Below are 17,764 nucleotides of genomic sequence, written 5' to 3' on the forward strand. Positions count from 1 at the left end.
CGCCTTTCCCCTCGAGCAGTCAGCGAATAGCTTTACTGCGTCTCTCCCCGCCCCGCTGGGGAGGCACCGCGTGAGCGAGAGTGCGCACGCGCAGGTCGGGGAGGGAAAGGAAGCGGCTGCTCCGCTCCGCCCGCTTCCATGCCCTTTTTTGGAGAGCCAATGGAAACTCACGGTTGAGTTGCATCATGTGTCCCAGCAACTCCAGGCAGATTATTTTCCAACCCCGGGTCTGCGCTCCTGCGTCCTGGAGCAGCCCCGGGCGATAGCAGCGCGGCGGTTCATTTCACAGGTGGCGGCGAGGCGTTTGGAGCTGGCTCAGCATGTGGTGCGGGAGCCCAGCCGCAGTGGTGGCCTTTTGCGCCGGGCTTTGGGTCTCTAACCCGGGGCGGGCGCAGGGCCAGGAGGCCGGGGGGCGGCTGGGCGCCGACTGTGCAGGTGAGCGGTGTGAGACCTGCTTGCATGGCGGTGACACCGCGTCGCAGTGCAGCTGTTGTCGGCTTTGGCTTCTCTCGGGCCTGTCTATAAATAGCATTTCACTTAGGAAATACGGGCCCTGGCCGTGGCTTCCGATCGCCTTCGCCCAAGCCTAAGCAAAAGTTCGAGCCGGGCCCAGTGACACCTTCAGGCCGCGTTCTTGGTCTTGCTCGATTAAACTGCCTCAGAGCTGGTGGGTTTGGATTTGGATTCGATTTTGTGCAAACGCACGTAGAGGCAGACGACCCTGGCTCCAAAATGATTCTGCTGCCCTAACCGGCGAGACTTGCCTTTCCTTGCACAGAAGCCTTTCAAGTTCAAATTAGTTTATAACTCCCCAAAGGAGAAAACATGACAAATTGTAATTGAGTTGAAATGGCTTAAATCAGAGCACATAACTAACATTTGTTAGGACTTTACAGGGAAAAGTTTCTTAACAAAGGAGTACCTTAACTCCTTAGAAAGAGGAGGAATACAAAAAAGATTCCTTTTCTGTTCACAGAATCTCAGCTGTGGACTTGCACTCAGAACAGGTGGGTCTACGTCCCACCCAGCCTTCTGGCTCTGAGGCCACTGTACCCGGTTCTGGCAAAATCAACGTGATAATACCTACAGCAGAGGGCTGGTAACGAGGTCAAAGGAGATAATTAGCTGTGCTACCTCCTTCCTCCTGGACTACGGTAGCACTTACCTCCGTGTTTCATTCATTGAAATAATTAGCTTAGATGTATATCCGCTTCACCCTTCTCTGAGCTTTCGGATCTATTCTTACATAACAGGAAATGGTAGGTTCACAATATATGTTTAATGAATGGGTGAGTATAGACTGTAATATAACTGAATAAAGTCTTAACAATTGGAGTCCAGTTTTCTATCAGCCCTGCAATAATTAAACTTTTCTCCAGAAATTTAAAATACCTACGTGATGTTATTGTCAAACTTTAGATACAGATATTTGTTCAGCCAAGTTATAATTTTCAGTTAAAGATCCCTTATAACTGGGTACTATACGTTTAAAGCAGAATTTGTGAGGCATAAACAGTTGACTGGCTTAATCATCAGTAATTTAATTGCTGGAGCTTCTACTTAAAAACATTTCAGAAGAGCCAGAGCATCTGGATTAATTGTGAAGCTTCTAACGTCTTTCTTGAATTTATTACAGCATATTGTGATTATTAACTTGCATGTCTGAGAGCCTGGGTGTATATTTCCTTTTGTTAACACTGTAGAATCACAACGAAGGAAATACTGGTTTTAGAACAAAAAGAAATAGAGTCTAGATCTGGCTCTGTTTCAGCTTATGAGTCTTTATCATTAGCCAATTAATTTTCCCTCAGTGTATAAGATTAAAATTCTATACATACTGTAGGGCAAATTTCCATTCTTATCTTGACTACTCTGTGGCACGGGACACCAATGACTTCTTTTATCAGTAAAAAACTGATAGTTGGGCTTCCCTGGTGGCGCAGTGGTTGAGAGTCCGCCTGCCGATGCAGGGGACACGGGTTCGTGCCCCGGTCCGGGAAGATCCCACGTGCCGCAGAGCGGCTGTGCCCGTGAGGCATGGCCGCTGAGCCTGCGCGTCCGGAGCCTGTGCTCCGCAACGGGAGAGGCCACAACAGTGAGAGGCCCGCGTACCGCAAAAAAAAAATAAACAAACAAAAAAAACCCCTGATAGTCCATGAACCACCTGGGACCTATTAATGTATTTTATTAAGTAAACAAAGTATTTTGAAAAGAACATCTAAATTAATTGGCTATATTTTAAACTTGGGAGATGTCATTTTAAAAAGTTCAGATTTCTGGCTTATCTTGAAAACCAGGTGACCAGTCAAGACTAGCCCATATGTCCATATAGTGGGAACTGATGGTGGCTGCTCTTTTTAGAAAGGACATGTGTTCTTTAGGTTTTTGTTTTTGTTTTTCCTAGACTTGGATTGCTTTACCCATTCATTTTACTTGCCTGGGCCCTGTGAATATTCAAGTTTATGACTGCTTTAGGTCATGTGAAGCTTACTAAAAAAAAAAAATGTAAACGTTTCTGAATTTATTTAAAAGGATTGTATTATGGGGCTATTAATTTTTTTTTACTTTGAAATAATTATACATTCACTTATGGGACTAATTTTAATAAACAAAACCCTATGACATAAATAAAAAGACTATGGTTATCTGGTTATAGCAATAAATGCATGCCAGGATCCTTAACTTACTAATTTGTTAGGTGATTTATAGTGAAATTAATCTCACAAGCTTCTTAGATAGCCTCATCCACCAGAGGGCAGACAGCAGAAGCAAGAACTACAATCCTACAGCCTGTGGAATGAAAACCACATTCACAGAAAGATAGACAAGATGAAAAGGCAGAGGGCTATGTACCAATGAAGGAACAAGATAAAACCCCAGAAAAACAACTAAATGAAGTGGAGATAGGCAACCTTCCAGAAAAAGAATTCAGAATAATGATAGTGAAGATGATCCAGGACCTCAGAAAACGAATGGAGGCAAAGATCGAGAAGATGCAAGAAATGTTTAACAAAGACCTAGAAGAATTAAAGAACAAACAAACAGAGATGAACAATACAATAACTGAAATGAAAAATACACGAGAAGCAATCAATAGCAGAATAACTGAGGCAGAAGAACGGATAAGTGACCTGGAACCGAATAAAGAAAAAAGAATGAAAAGAAATGAAGACAGCCTAAGAGACCTCTGGGACAACATTAAACAACATTCACGTTATAGGAGTCCCAGAAGGAGAAGAGAGAGAGAAAGGACCTGAGAAAATATTTGAAGAGATTATTGTGAGATTAATCTCTTCATGTAAGCCCACAACAGCATCCTTCCCATGACAGGGTGATCATGTTATTTCCTCACTAAATAACTTTCAGTGATCTCCCAATTTCCTCCAGGGAGGTGCTTCTCCTTTGTTCTCCCACACTATCTAGTACATGTCTCATAGTAGAGAAATCATTTTGGTCTCCATGTGTGCATTCCTTGACAGTCAAGACCATTTCTCTCACCACATCATCTCCAGTGGCTACCATGGTGCGGGGCATAAGGTAGGCACCCAATTCTGTTGAATACATGTACGCACATACGCTGCAATAAAATATTATATAGCTTTTAGTGAGTCAAAAGTGTATCTTTCATAGTACAAGTTAGAATTCCCAACACCCGCCCTCTAGGTAATACATTGACAACAGAGCAACAGTTAAGGTGTAGAAATCATCTGAAGGTATATCGTGGGAGTAGAGAAAGAGCTTTGAGGCATCAGGACACAGGGTTTCTTTTTCAGGAAGAGGAGAATTACAGGTCACCAGGAGGCTTTAACGATGGTTTATGCATGGATCATTACAGTAGGTGTCTCCCTTGCATACTTGGTCTGTTGCTAATTAAACTTAGCAAAATACGTGTTGGCAAATGTCTCGTTTTCCTCATTCTATCAGTAGCATTTCACACAGCTGATCAGTCAGTCCCTCCTTTTTAACACTTTCTTTGCTTGTCTTCTGGGACACACTCACTCTTTGTTCTCATCCTCCCTTACTGGCTGCTCCTTTCAGTCTTTTTCTGGTTCTTTCCATCTTTCCAATTTCTAAACAATGGAGTTTCACAAGACTGAGACCCAGGATCTCTCCCTTTTGTGTGGTCTCATCCCACAAAGATCATTTTAATGTTGATGACTTACAGATTTAGTATTTGTCCTAGAATTCACCCCTGAACTCCAGATTTATATCCCCAGCAGCTCTTTACTGTTTGTAGTGTCAGACATTATATTAGGGGTCTCCAGAGGAACAGACCAATAGGATACATACATACATACATACATACATCCAGATAGATTTATTATAAGGAATTGGCTCTCCTGATTATGGAGGCTGAAATGTCTAAAATTTGCAGTGTGGGCCGACAGGCTGGGGGCCCAGGAGAGCCAATGGTGCAGAAAGCAGTCTGCTGGAGCATTCCCTCATGTTTTTTTGTTCTATTCATGCCAATCCTCTGTGTTCTATTCAGGCCTTCAACTGAGTGGATGAGGCTTATCCACATTATGGAGGGCAATCTGTTTTAGCCAGAGTTCACTGATTTAAATGTTAATCTCATTCAAAAACACCCCCCAAGTGGACACATAAAATTAATTGTCACGTTTGTCTAGAAGTATCTCAAAGTTCACGTGTCAAGACTGAATTCCTGCTGGTCTCCACAAACTTGCTTCTCCTGCAGTCTTACCAGTTCAGCAAATGGCAACTCCCCTCTTGCAGTTTCTCAGGCCCAAATCCTTGGGGTCATTCTTGACTTCTGTCTCCGCCCACCGCCACCGCCCCCACCCCCACCCCATGCCACATCCAATCCATTAGTAAATTCTTTTGGCTCTGCCTTCAAAATACATCCAGAATCCAACCATTCTCATCACCTCCAATGCTCCCACCCTGGTCCAAGATATGCAGCTATTTTAAGAAACTCCAAATGGTTATGCCTGCTTTCATTCTGGCTACCCTGCAGTCTATTCTCCAAAGAACCTCCAGAGGCATAATTTAAAAGTAATGTCAGATCACTGCACCCTTTTGCTCAAAACCTTTAATGGCATGCCTTCTCAGAGTAGGACCCAGAGCCCTTACCATGACCTCAAAGCCCTAGATGACCTGGCATGCTGCCGTTCATTTGACCTCATTTTCTACCATCCTCCCTCTTGGTGGGAGGGAGGCTCCCATATGGTTCTTGGGCCTGCCAAGGACATGCATACGTTGTTCTTCCCTCTGCCTGGAGGGTTCTTCCCAAGCACTCCACTTAAGGTGTTCTCCCACTTCCTTAAGCTTTATGCTCAAACACGACTTTATCTGAGAGACCTTCCCTGACCACCCCATTTAGAATAATACTATTACCTTATACTATTACTCTATCCTCCTTACCAAATTTATGTTTCTTCACAGCCACAAGATACTTTTATTTATTCACCAGAATGTAATCCCTGAGAGTAAGAGCTTTGTTTTTCCTATAGAATACTGTCTGGCACTTACTGATTGCTCAATAAATATTTGTTAAAACCACGACATGGCTATATTATATTTAGTGTTCTGTTCCTATTAAATAGCATTAGGAATGAATATGACTTCATGTTCTAAAAATTGACATTTCTGGTCGTCTAGCTGAAAACAACTGAAAACACTGGATAAAATAAAAATGTGAAAATGTTAAGTGTAAGTTAGTAAGGCATACCCAGAGGCCAAAAACAATGTGAAAGTCGAAACCAAAAGAGGTAAAGGGACCCCTGAAGCTGGCATTTTTCTTGAGGGTATTTGCCACCCAGGCAATTTAAACTTAGATTTTCATGGATGTAAAATAAAGAGAATAAATAAAATAAAAAGAATAATGACATAGCCCAGACCTTCCCAAGTTAGGTGTGTAGTACTGGATCCTCCCCCAATTAGTTTGGAACCCCAGAGAGCTAGACTTTCATTATAAAAGGTGACCTGGAAATAACCACAATTCTACCACCATTCTTTAGAGATTAAAAGAAATTGCAATACTTGAACTTTTTACTGAATAAAAGGTAAAACAAAAATGTCTCTTGATCACTCATACTCACAAGCTACCACACATATGCATTGAAGCCCAAATGGACACAGCCAACCTGGGTGATCCAAAACGTCTCAAACTGAGAATTTAGTTTACAGGGATTTCAAGTCAGCATCAGCAAACGTTAATCTCACATAGGAATCCACCTTCAATCCAGTCCCACAAAATTCTAATAATTCCCACAAAGTTCTAAGAAAGAAAGCTCACATTCAGAAAAATCACAAACCCCTGGGAAGAAGAGCACCGTAAGTGACAGCCAGTTGAGACAAGAGACAGAAGAAGCATACCTGGACAGGCTTCAGGTTTTACAATTATCAGGCACTGAATATAAAATATTTTTACTATATTTAAAGAAATAAAGGAAGGGATTGAAAATATGAATAAAGGGCAGGAGGCTATTAAAAATGTCCACACATATTTGGAAAAGAACCAAATAAACATGTACAAATAGAAATTAGTGAGATTAACCGCAGACTAGACACAGCTGAGAAAAGAATTAGTGAGTTAGAAGACTGAAGAAATTGTCAAGAAGGAATCACTGAGCAATTAAGAGAATAAAAATATGAAACAGAGAAAAAGGTACAATGCAGATCAAGAGAAAAATTCCCACATATGTTAACTGGACTTCCAGAAGGAGAAGAGAGAGTGTACGGGTGGAGCAAAAGAGATGATAGCTCATTTTTCCAAACGGATGAAAGTCATCAATCCACAGGTTTGGAAGTCCAGTATATTCCAAACAGTATAAATAAAAATAATTCCACATCTAACCATATCAGAAGGAAATTGCAAAACACAAAAGGAAAAAAGAGAAAATCTTAAACACAGAGAAAGAAGACTGATGAACTTAAAGGGAATGGCAATTAGACTGTCGGGTGATTCAACGTTGAAAGGCCCAAAGCCACAGCTAGTAAATATTAACTAGTAAAGCCAGGATTTGGACCCAGAGAGTCTGGCTTCAGAGCCAAAGCACTGAATCCCTACCTATACTGCTTTCTGAGTGTGGAGTTGGGAACTAATTTATTTAAGGCAATATTAAAAATAAAATTAGAACAATGAAGTAATATACAAATTATTCAAGAGCTTCTGGTTATTCTTAAGTCTTAACTCATTACAACATGTATTTTATTCCTAGGTAGCAATTCTCCCCTAGTACCGGTACCAGCAAGACTAATCTGGTGTCTTTTTTTCCCCTCCAAAATCAAGTAGGAGCAGATAATGTAGGACTGACTTCAGTTCTAGAAGGTGTGGATGGAACTGCTGAAAATAATGTTCCTAGCCCGCTGATAATTTAATAATTCCACTAACTTGATTTTTAAATTTATTATTATCTTTTCTAAAATGTTGTAGCTCTTTTCCTGCAGGTGACATTATTATATTTTTCAAGTACTAAGTTAAGTAGTAAATAGTCAAGTTAAAAGACAAAGATTGTAAGGCTACATAAAAACATCCAACCAAATGCTTTTTACAAGAGATGGGTCTGGGCAAAAGAGTTAAATCTTTCTCTTCCACGGGAAAAAACTATAATAAATATCTAAGACTAAAAATAAAATTAGGAATTAGCCACACAAACATGTTATTTAAAATTTGTAAATTCCAAAGGAATCAGCTACAAGAGTTGAAAACGAAAGCTTTGAGTTTGGGGGAAATGGGGAAGGGGAGACAAGGGACACTGTTTTTCAAACTGAACATTTTATAACTCACTGGCTTTAAACTTGGTGTGTGGGGGGGGGGAGGGACAGAGAGGGAGAGAGAAGAGACCTGGAAACTACAAGTATAAAAATTATTTTAGAGTGTTTTTCTTAAACAGGAGTGGAGAAATGGGATGTGATGTTGAGAGAGGTTTTGTTGCTTTTAAGATATAAGAATTAACAGCATGTTAATGGAAACAAGACAGGAGAGAGAGGGCAGAAGTGCAGGAGCAGGGAGTTGATAGGATCTACTTTAGCAGGTGGAAGGGTTGTCACAGTTCGTTCATAGAATTAAGGTAGACTGTGCTGATACACGTGTTGTAGATGTGGTGGCAGAGCAAGAGAGAGTTCTTTCCTGTTGCTTTTTTTTTCCCTCAGAGAAATAGGAAGCACCACCGTCGCTGAGGATGGGGTGGAGGTGTGACACAAGGTTTGAGAGAGCAGCTGCGCAATTGTCCTCTTGGGAGTGGGAGAGAGTGAGAATGAGGTCAATGTAGTAGGATTGCTGGGAGCACTGATGGCTCGCTGAAATGAGTGGTCATGAATTCACAGTGAGACCAGTGAGTACGGCTGTGCTATTTCCTCCAGCCATGTTCAGTGAATATAGGTGCAAAGTTTTAACCAGGGTTAGGATTTTGCTGGGTGAGTCCAACAGGGGAGAGAGATGCAAGGGAGTTCAATTTGTGTGCAAAGGAGTTATTATAATGTTGAACCACGGAATCTAAGCTGGGTGGGGAAGCAGGGTGAAGTGGTGGCAGAATCAATGAATAGTATGACCTGGCGGGGTCAGGGAATTGTTTACCTTGGGGTGTTAGAGGATGTGAGCTGGAAAGATGGGAGATGATGATCAGACAATGGGATGTTTCCACTGAGATTATAGAGGTTATAGTCATTGGTAATGACTGGACCTAAGGGTATGACCATGGTGATTTTTCATGTATTTTGGATATTAATCCTTCATCAGTTTATAAGTTGTAAATATCTTCCTCCAGTTTGTGGCTTGTCTTATCATTTGCTTATGATTTCTTTTGCATTAAAAAGCTGGTTAATTTTGATATAATCAAATGTATGATCCGTGTTTTGGTCTCTTCTTTAAGAAATCCTTCTCTATCCTGATGCCATAAAGATGTTTTCCCAAGGTTTCTTCTAAAACTTTTGTAGTGTTGCTCTTCCCATATGTCTTTATTCACCTGGGATTCACGTCTATGTGTAGTTTTGGATAGGTGTCTAAGTTTAACTTTTTCCATGGCAGGTGGTCCTAGTACCATTTATTGACTAGCCCATTTTTCCCCCACTGATTTTCAGCATCACTTCTGTACTCTACCAAGCTCCTCTAGATTTGTGGATTCGTTTCTAGACTCACTAGTTTGTTCCACTGGTCTATTTCTGTGCCAGTCCCACAGTGTTTCAAATGCTATAGCTTTAGAATTAGGTCTTGATATCTGATAAGGTCAACTCTCCAACCTCCTTCTTCTTCAAGTACTTCTTGGCTTTCATTTGCTCTTGTTTTTTCATCTGTATTTTTGGATCAGTTTATCAAATCTATAAAAAAGCCTATTGAGATTTTAATTAGAAGAGCATTGAGTTTATTGATCTACTTAAAAATAATTATCATCCATAATATTGAATCTTCCCATCCATGAGCATGGCTTATCTTCCCATTTCTTAGGCCTACTTTTAGGTCTTTTGATAAAGTTTTGTAATTTCTTTCCTTCAGACTCTTGCTATACTATTAAATTTATTCCAGGTTACCCTAGAATTCGCCACTCTTCCTCATGCTATTTCCCTAAAATTCTTTCTGATATGAGGGCTGCTGTTTTCCGGCATATGCTCTGGCCTCCATGTCCTTCTCTGATTGCTTGGACACTTCGCCTTTGGGACAACAGCGTGGGAAAGCAGCCTCCTTCTAATTCATAGTACCCCAGTGGATAAGCATGTGGGCCCAGAGGGAGACCATCTGGGGTCAAACTCCCTCTACCACTTACTGGGCAAGCTCACTGACCTCTCTGTGACTCAGGTTCTTCATGTGTAAAATGAGGCTAGTGATGTATCTACATCCGAGTTTTGTTCTGAGACTTGAATAAGTTGATCCACATAAAGTACTCAGAACAGTGCTAACAAATGGTAACTATGGTTGTTCTTATTGCCTGTGCCTCTTCTGAGGGTCATCTCTTCACTGACTCTGGACCGTGGGATTGAATATGATTGTTCCAACTGGGGTTCAAACTGGGACATACAGGCAGATGCAGACTACCAAGGGGCTTCATTCCAGACACATGTTCTGATTTTTCTCTATGCTTTAAACAAAGCTGTCCCAAGCATCATATCCCAGAGGAGGCAATATTTTCTTTTAGGGTGAGTGACATTTTGTGGGAAAGTTCTCCTATTAAGTGGAACTTGGTTCCACAGATTGACGGATTGATTCAATAAGCTCATGTTATTCAAGGCCCAACACTAAGCTAAAAGCTACAGGCCTGAAACCATTCTCACTTAAGATATAAATTTAATTTGTCACAATGCGTTGAATCATACTTACTTTTTTATTTGGTGGGAGAAACATATACATAGGTGTGGTAGCGGTGATATTGTACACAAATACATAATTTATTTGTTCCTTCTAGTGTGTCAAGAATTCTTGAACCGATTCTACAACTCCCTGATAGCCAGAGGAGTCAACTTTTCTCTGGACACCATAGAAAAAGAATTGATCAGCTTTTGCTTGGATGTCAAAGGAAAAGAAAACCGCCTGGTATGGTAAATTTTCACCTTTCATTTTCTCCCTGTGCTCGGAGAAAACTGCTAATCGTTTCATTTCTCATCTTGAATTTAATGTTCTCCTTCTTCGATGCTTGCCTCAAGCCTGCTCACTGCAGAAAGCAAGCAGAAATTGATCTTTCAGGGAAATGGAGTCAATGTATTTTCATCTAGAATACGTCTCATTTCATTTGGCTTTTTGAAAAAACCATAGGCAACCAATCCCATGATTTCTTAAAGGAAATTATACAACTGAATTCCTAATGAGAATTTACTGTCCTGAGTTAAGAGTGGATAGACTTTCCACTTCTTATCAAGACAATTAGTGAAACCTATCAAAATATTTTTACATCATTATTTATGCATAATTAATGAAGTACTTTTATTATCTTGTAATGGTGTTTCCCGGGTATACACAAATGACCTGTTTCAATATACTGTTTTTACAGCGCTAAAGACAAGCTTGGGCCAATTCATTTTGCCTAAAATCGTCATGTTGAATCTGTCAGTTAAATTTTCCTCGTTGACTGCTCACCACTGACACACTATAAAAGTCTCAGCATTTGTCTGCACCATTAAGCTTTATATTTTTAAATGTCAAACGCTTGTCAGGGAGCTTGAAAGGCAGTAGAACATGATAGAACAGGACATGGACTCCAGAGCCAAAAGGCTAGATTTTTAAGTTAATTCGGTCTTTTCTTCTCGCTAGTTGGGTGACCTCCAGTTGGCTTGGGTGTAAAATACTAGTACCTACATCACAGGATTGTTATGAGAATTAAATACATCGATACCTTTAAAGCCGAGAGCAGTGTGTCGGCGCAGATAAAACATTTAGCAAGTGTTAGCTCTTATCAGTAGTCTTTAAGCATCATGTGAATTGCAGGGTGCTTCTAATTAGGCTGATCCTGGGAACGGAGCCATTGCTTTTCTGGTGTCTTAGCAGGGGTTAAATGTAAAAGCTGGGCCACAAAAACTAGGTTAACCTCTTTCTCACTTCTTGAAACTATACTACTTGCTTTTTTTCAGTGTCTGGGCCCCTAAAGTCTCTTCATTCCCCTTCAGTGCTACTATCTAGGAGCGACGAAAGATGCGGCCACAAAGATCCTGAGCGAGGTCACTCGCCCAATGAGCGTGCACATGCCTGCAGTGAAGATTTGCGAGAAGCTGAAGAGGATGGACAGTCAGATCTGTGAGCTGAAATATGGTATAACGGAGTCAAATGTTTTTTCCCCAAATGTCCAGCATATTGCCAATTCTGTAAACATAGGGCCAGTTTCTAAAAAGTCAGTGTTAGAAAGAAAGAAGCTCTACACTTGCTAATAGGGTGCTGGACTGCTGTGTGGTGCCTAGTGCCATCTGAACTTCTTGGGGGAAGAGAAATGAAATCTGGCACAGTCAGCGTTAGGTAAAACTGCCCACCCAAATGGCAAAGTTTAACCTCTTAAATCACCAAGGCGTTGTCAACTACACATGTCAAGGAAGAGTTCAGAATTTCAAGGGAGCAGCTACTCGTGGTGAATTAGCTCTTGGTAACCTATTAAGACAAAAGCTGCATCTATTCAAAGGTGATGTAAGGACTCAAGTTTTAAATGGGACTCTAACGTTCTTCCTAGAGCTATCATTCTGCCAGCTTCAACTTTTAGGAAATAGGTTATTCACATCAAAGCAGGTTTTACCTGATGAAATAGCCTTATCAAGGGTGCCTAAAATAAACAGCCAGAAAAGGAAGATGTCCTATTTAAAACATTATCCTTGGCCTTATAAATTTTACATACATAGATCTATTCTTATACAGAGGATTTGTATCTGGGCCAGTCTTTCGGGTAGATTGATTAGGCATCATAAAAGGCTGGAGGGGGACTTCCCTGGTGGCCCAGTGGTTAAGACTCTGTGCTCCCAATGCAGGGGGCCAGGGTTCAATCCCTGGTCAGGGAACTGGATCCCGCATGCCACAACCAAAGATCCCGCATGCTGCAAGGAAGATCCTGAGTGCGCAACTAAGACCCGGTGCAGCCAAAGAAATAAATAAAAATAAAAGGCTGGGGGATTCCCCACTTAGCCTATTCCCAACACCTGTAATTCCACCAGTAGAAATCCATTTCCTTTGCTTATGTCATTGTTTGATGTTACATACCTGGCATAGTTTTGTAAACTACCTAAGTAATTAGCACCCAACTCTGAATTACTTTAGTCTTATTTTCCAGCATAGCTGTGTAATATAAGCCTATGCACCATAGCTACACAGATGTCTTTAAATAGGTTTAAGGTCAGAAGATACCAAAGACAAACTGTTTCTCAAATGGCCAAGGGCAGGCCCTAACTTCCAGGGTGGTGATGAGGCAGATTTTTTTTTTTTATTGGCTTTCAAGTAATGAAGTAGAGGCAGGAAGCACTGAGTCCATATAAATGATAGCCCCCAAAGGGACAAAACTGTCCTGATTCTTCCATTCAACAAATTTCTTTTGAATAGCTTTTACTATGAGCAAGGGATCTTACTGGGATCCTTGAATAATAGAAAAATTAATCAGATATTATTGAGAAGAAGAGAGTACTTATTAATGTTTTGGCAATGCTGGCCACTAGAGGCCCTTGGGGAGCCATGGACTAGATTTACTGTTGGTATTGACCTTTTCCCTGTAGTTTTAGGGAGTTATAGAGGATTTCCCCCTTTTAAAGTTAATGCCAAATGCCAAATCCTCTAGAATAACCTGAAGAAACTACCAACACTTGCAAGAAAGTATTTTCTTCCTTCAACCATTTATCTTGAATAGACCACTAGTTCTAAATTCTTCCCAGCTTATATTTGGCAGGAAAGTTGAGACTGAACAGGGGCTTTTGAGCTGTGTAGTATTAATAATTTGGGCTATAAAAGTTTCTACTCCTAAAGGTATTTTGTCATGTCAGGCAGGAAATTAACAGACAAGATAAGTGTAGACTTGGATTATGTTTTCAATTAGGAAGGTGTTATTTGGTTTTTGACCTGAAAGAATGTTTTCGCGTGCTCTGTTTTTTATTTTTATAAATTTATTTTATTTATTTATTTTTGGCTGTGTTGGGTCTTCGTTGTTGCACGTGGGCTTTCTCTAGTTGCGGCGAGCAGGGGCTACTCTTCGTTGCAGTGCACGGGCTTCTCATTGTGGTGGCTTCTCTTGTTGTGGAGCACGGGCTCCACGTGCATGGGCTTCAGTAGTTGTGGCACACAGGCTCAGTAGTTGTGGCTTGCGGGTTCCAGAGCACAGGCTAAGTAGTTGTGGTGCGTGGGCTTAGTTGCTCTGCGGGATCTTGCTGGACCAGGGCTCAAAGCTGTGTCCCCTGCATTGGCAGGTGGATTCTTAACCACTGCACCACCAGGGAAGCCCTTTGTTCTGTTTTTTAAAAGAATGGAAATCACTATTAAAAAATGTAAGGATTCTCTGGAGCAGAGTGTAGCTGACCCTCCAAATAGAAAAGCCTTTAAAATCCAACTTTTATTTATTTATTTCCAGCTTTACTGAGATGCAATTGACATATAACAGTGTGTGGGTTTAAGGTGTACAATGCATTGATTTGATATACCTCTATCTTGCAATATGATTACCATGTTAGCTAACAGCTCCATCATATCACATAATTACCGTTTCCTTTTTTGTGATGAGAATATTTAAGATCTACTCCTTAGCAACTTTCAAATATATAATACAGTATTCTTAACTATAATCACCATTTTGCTGTTCTTTTTCAGGATTGCTTTGGCAATTCAGGGTCCTTTGTCATTCCATACAAATTTTAGGATTTGTTTCTTTCTATCTCTGTAAGAAGTGCCACTGGCATTCTGGTAGGGATTGCACTGGTTCTGTAGATTGCTTTGGATGGTATGGACATTTTAACAATACGAATTCTTCCAAACCATAAACACAGGATCTCTTTCCATTTGTTTGTGTCTTCTTCAATTTCTTTCATCAAAGTCTTGTAGTGTTCTGTGTATAGATCTTTTACCTCCTGATTAAATTTATTCCTAAGTCTAAAATCCAACTTTTAACTTAGGGTACACTGACTGGAAGTTCTGATAAATCATTTGACAACTATGTTAGGTTATTAAAAGGCTTTTAAGTGCCATGTTCTACTATGTAGGGAAAAAAAGGAGTGCTTCAAGAGGTCAAGCTGAAAAAGTCCTAGGCTGCCACTAATTGTAAAATAAGTCAACTCAAACACTGTATCTATGTTCAAGCACACCCCTGGTGGTGAGGAAGGGGGAAGGAGACTTTCCTTCGAAAGAGAAAAATTGCCCCTTTCTCATGGGGAAATCAGAATCACAAGTATATTATAGATGAGCCTAGTTATTTTTCTATTTTGGGGCTTGGCAATAGAGAAGTAGCTGAGTTCTTGACAGCCTTTGCAGATAATCTGTAAACAGGGAAATAATAGTCTAGCTAGAGGAGTTAGATGTTGGTGACAGGTATTATTGGCAAGAATGTTAGGAGCCAGATTGGCTGGTACCGAGGCACCAGCATTAGAGAGGTGGCTGTACCCCCAAAGGTCTGTAAATAAACCCTGTGATGATTTTGGGAATCCCAGTGGAGGGGTCAGGTGAGTTTAAGCAGAGATCCAAAACAATTAAGGATCAGTGATAATGCTCCTAATTTTCTTCATGTGTTTGGGTTTCTTTAAATTTGTATTTAAAAACTAGTTTAAATTCTTTAGATTGTATTTAAATTCTTTAAATTTGTATTTAAAAACTCATTTGTATTAGTGCTTTGTAATATATGTGCTCATCTGTTTTACCACAGACATATCTCATATAAAAGTGAATCGTAACTTTCTAGCTAGTTACAATCTATGGCTTTCAGTTGGCCGCACACACAGGGCCATCCCAAGGTACCGCCTTTTATTGATTCCGTTCTTCTTACCTTAGGAGCAGCAGTTAGGATGCGGTGCTATTTGTTTTATGAACGTTGATCTTGAGAAGCCATGGAGTGGTAGCAAAGACTGCAAAGCTACACAGGCCCTGTTTTGAAGCGAGTATAATTCCATGGAAAGAAAGTCCGACGGATCATGAGTTATCCCAATAGCTTTGCATATGATACATTTTTCTTAGGTATGTCCTGTCTTCCATAGACACGGGAACTGTTCCCCACTTTGAATCACAGGGTAGTCAGCACCAAGATAAGTAACACTATTTGCTTTTCTAAGTGTTTCATAGTTGGTTTTGTTTTTAAAAAATTGTGCTTTTCCTTTCTGTCATGAAGAAAAAAAATTGGATTTGGCATCAGTGGACCTGTCCAAGATGAGAGTAGCAGAGCTGAAACAGATACTGTACAGCTGGGGAGAAGAGTGCAGGGCCTGTGCGGAAAAAACCGACTATGTGAATCTCATCAAAGAACTGGCACCCAAGTACACAGCGACACACCCCAAAACAGAACTCTGACCCCCGGAAGCTGGTGCACCGCTGATTGTGATTAGAGACAAAATGCCTCTCTAGGATACGGACGCGTTTGTTGAGGGGAACCAGGAATTGCAGTGTGTGTGGTCTCAGACTTCTTGTTTTGATATTACACCTCAGAATTGGTTACCTGGGTTTATAAGTAGAACGGCTAGTATTAGTGGTTTCTTAAATCTGCAGTGTACCAAAACCTACAAGTGCCTTTCTCATGATTTTCTTGTATGTGAGTTACCATTGCCTATCTCCTAAAACGGGGAAAAGTGAACCACTGAAAAATCGGTGTAGTAAATTGATTCTAAGCAGGAAGACAGTGCTCAGAGGCTCCTATCTGTGCACTAATTTTTTTTTTTTTTTTGCGGTACGCGGGCCTCTCACTGTTGTGGCCTTTCCCGTTGCGGAGCACAAGCTCCGGACGCGCAGGCTCAGCGGCCATGGCTCACGGGCCCAGCCGCTCCGCGGCATGTGGGATCTTCCCGGACCGGGGCACGAACCCGTGTCCCCTGCATTGGCAGGCGGACTCTCAACCACTGCACCACCAGGGAAGCCCCTGTGCACTAATTTTTAATTAAATATGTTGGATTAGAGAAAGACAAATATCATATGATATCACTTATATGTGGAATCTAAAAAAAGGGTACAAATGAACTTATCCACAAAACAGAAATAGAGTCAAAGACATAGAAAACAAACTTATGGTTACCAGGGGGTAAGTGGGGGGAGGGATAAATTGGGAGATTGGGATTGACAAAAACACACTACTATATATAAAATAGATAACTAATGAGGACCTACTGTATAGCACAGGGAACTCTTCTCAGCCATAAAAAGGAACAAAATTACATTACAGTACTCTGTAATGACCTATATGGGAAAAGAATCTAAAAAAAGAATGGATATATGTATATGTATAACAGATTCACTTTGCTGTACACCTGAAAGTAACACAACATTGTAAATCAACTGTACTCCAATTAAAAAAAAAAGTTGGATTATGACAAAAGAAATGATGTTTAGCTTATCTAACTCCCAACTTCAACCCAAATGATAACCTGGCATAATCAAAAGTCTTTTAAAAGTAAACTTTGTGTTTTTAACTGTAAATCACTCTACCTTCTAGCTCTCTTTGGTATCAGAAATAGGAGGGCAGGAAGCACTACTTGAAATTAGTGTTTCCCAGGTGAAGAAAACCATTTTAAAACCTATTTAAACCTACTTAGATTAGATCAAGAATCCACACGAGTACAGCCAACATTTTAGGAAATTGTATCCACACTCACACTATTAACTGAACCAAGCTCAAAGTCATTTGCCCTTCTTCCTATCACACATTAGACAAGCTTTTGATAGAGGGTTAAAGAATATTAAGAGCACCTGTGGACAACATGGAGCTTTATGGTTCTTAATGCTATTTTATCAGCTTTAAATTGTAAAATCATTTTTGGTTCCATTTTCTGGCCACACAAGAATAAGAACTCCACCGTAGACATGACTGCCTCTCTGTGGCAGGTGGAGGTGGGGAATGACTGCAGGGCAGCTGGAGGGAACGTTCTGGGGTGATGGGAATGTCCTGAATCTTGATTGGGGTGATGGTTACATGCGTGAATATGACTGTCCAGTTCATCCAGCAGTGCAATTAAGATATGGGCATTTTATTGTATGTAAATTATACCTAAAATACTGCTGTAGAAAAATTATTTGAAAATTAAGTAAAATCAATTGATTCAAAACATCTTGTTTCTTTAAGAATTGCTTTTGCTTAGAGTTGCCATATGATCCAGCAATCCCACTCCTGGGTATATCTCCCTCCTGGGAATATACCCAGACAAAACTATAATTTGAAAAGATACGTGCATC

The 17,764-nt window shown here is 40.6% G+C and overlaps 1 protein-coding gene across 1 annotated transcript; it reads left to right on the top strand.

Annotated features, from left to right (window-relative positions):
- The first annotated feature begins 304 nt into the window (after positions 1-304).
- On the top strand, positions 305-15,895 carry CDNF (cerebral dopamine neurotrophic factor). The gene is made up of 4 exons (XM_029239598.1): positions 305-435; positions 10,359-10,486; positions 11,554-11,695; positions 15,717-15,895. Exons 1-4 carry the CDS (start codon positions 321-323, stop codon positions 15,893-15,895), a joined length of 564 nt encoding a protein of 187 aa, XP_029095431.1. The 5' UTR covers positions 305-320.
- The last annotated feature ends 1,869 nt before the right edge of the window (positions 15,896-17,764 follow it).

This window comes from Monodon monoceros, unplaced genomic scaffold (genome assembly GCF_005190385.1).
Source record: "Monodon monoceros isolate NGI ecotype Baffin Bay Population unplaced genomic scaffold, NGI_Narwhal_1 Super_Scaffold_21, whole genome shotgun sequence".
Taxonomy (NCBI): Eukaryota; Metazoa; Chordata; class Mammalia; order Artiodactyla; family Monodontidae; genus Monodon; species Monodon monoceros.

Coding starts and splice junctions, on each gene's coding strand:
- CDNF (XM_029239598.1), top strand. CDS start 321: ATGTGGTGCGGGAGCCCAGCCGCAGTGGTGGCCTTTTGCGCCGGGCTT. Junction 10,487..11,553: donor AAGGAAAAGAAAACCGCCTG/GTATGGTAAATT, acceptor ATTCCCCTTCAG/TGCTACTATCTAGGAGCGAC. Junction 11,696..15,716: donor GATCTGTGAGCTGAAATATG/GTATAACGGAGT, acceptor TCTGTCATGAAG/AAAAAAAATTGGATTTGGCA.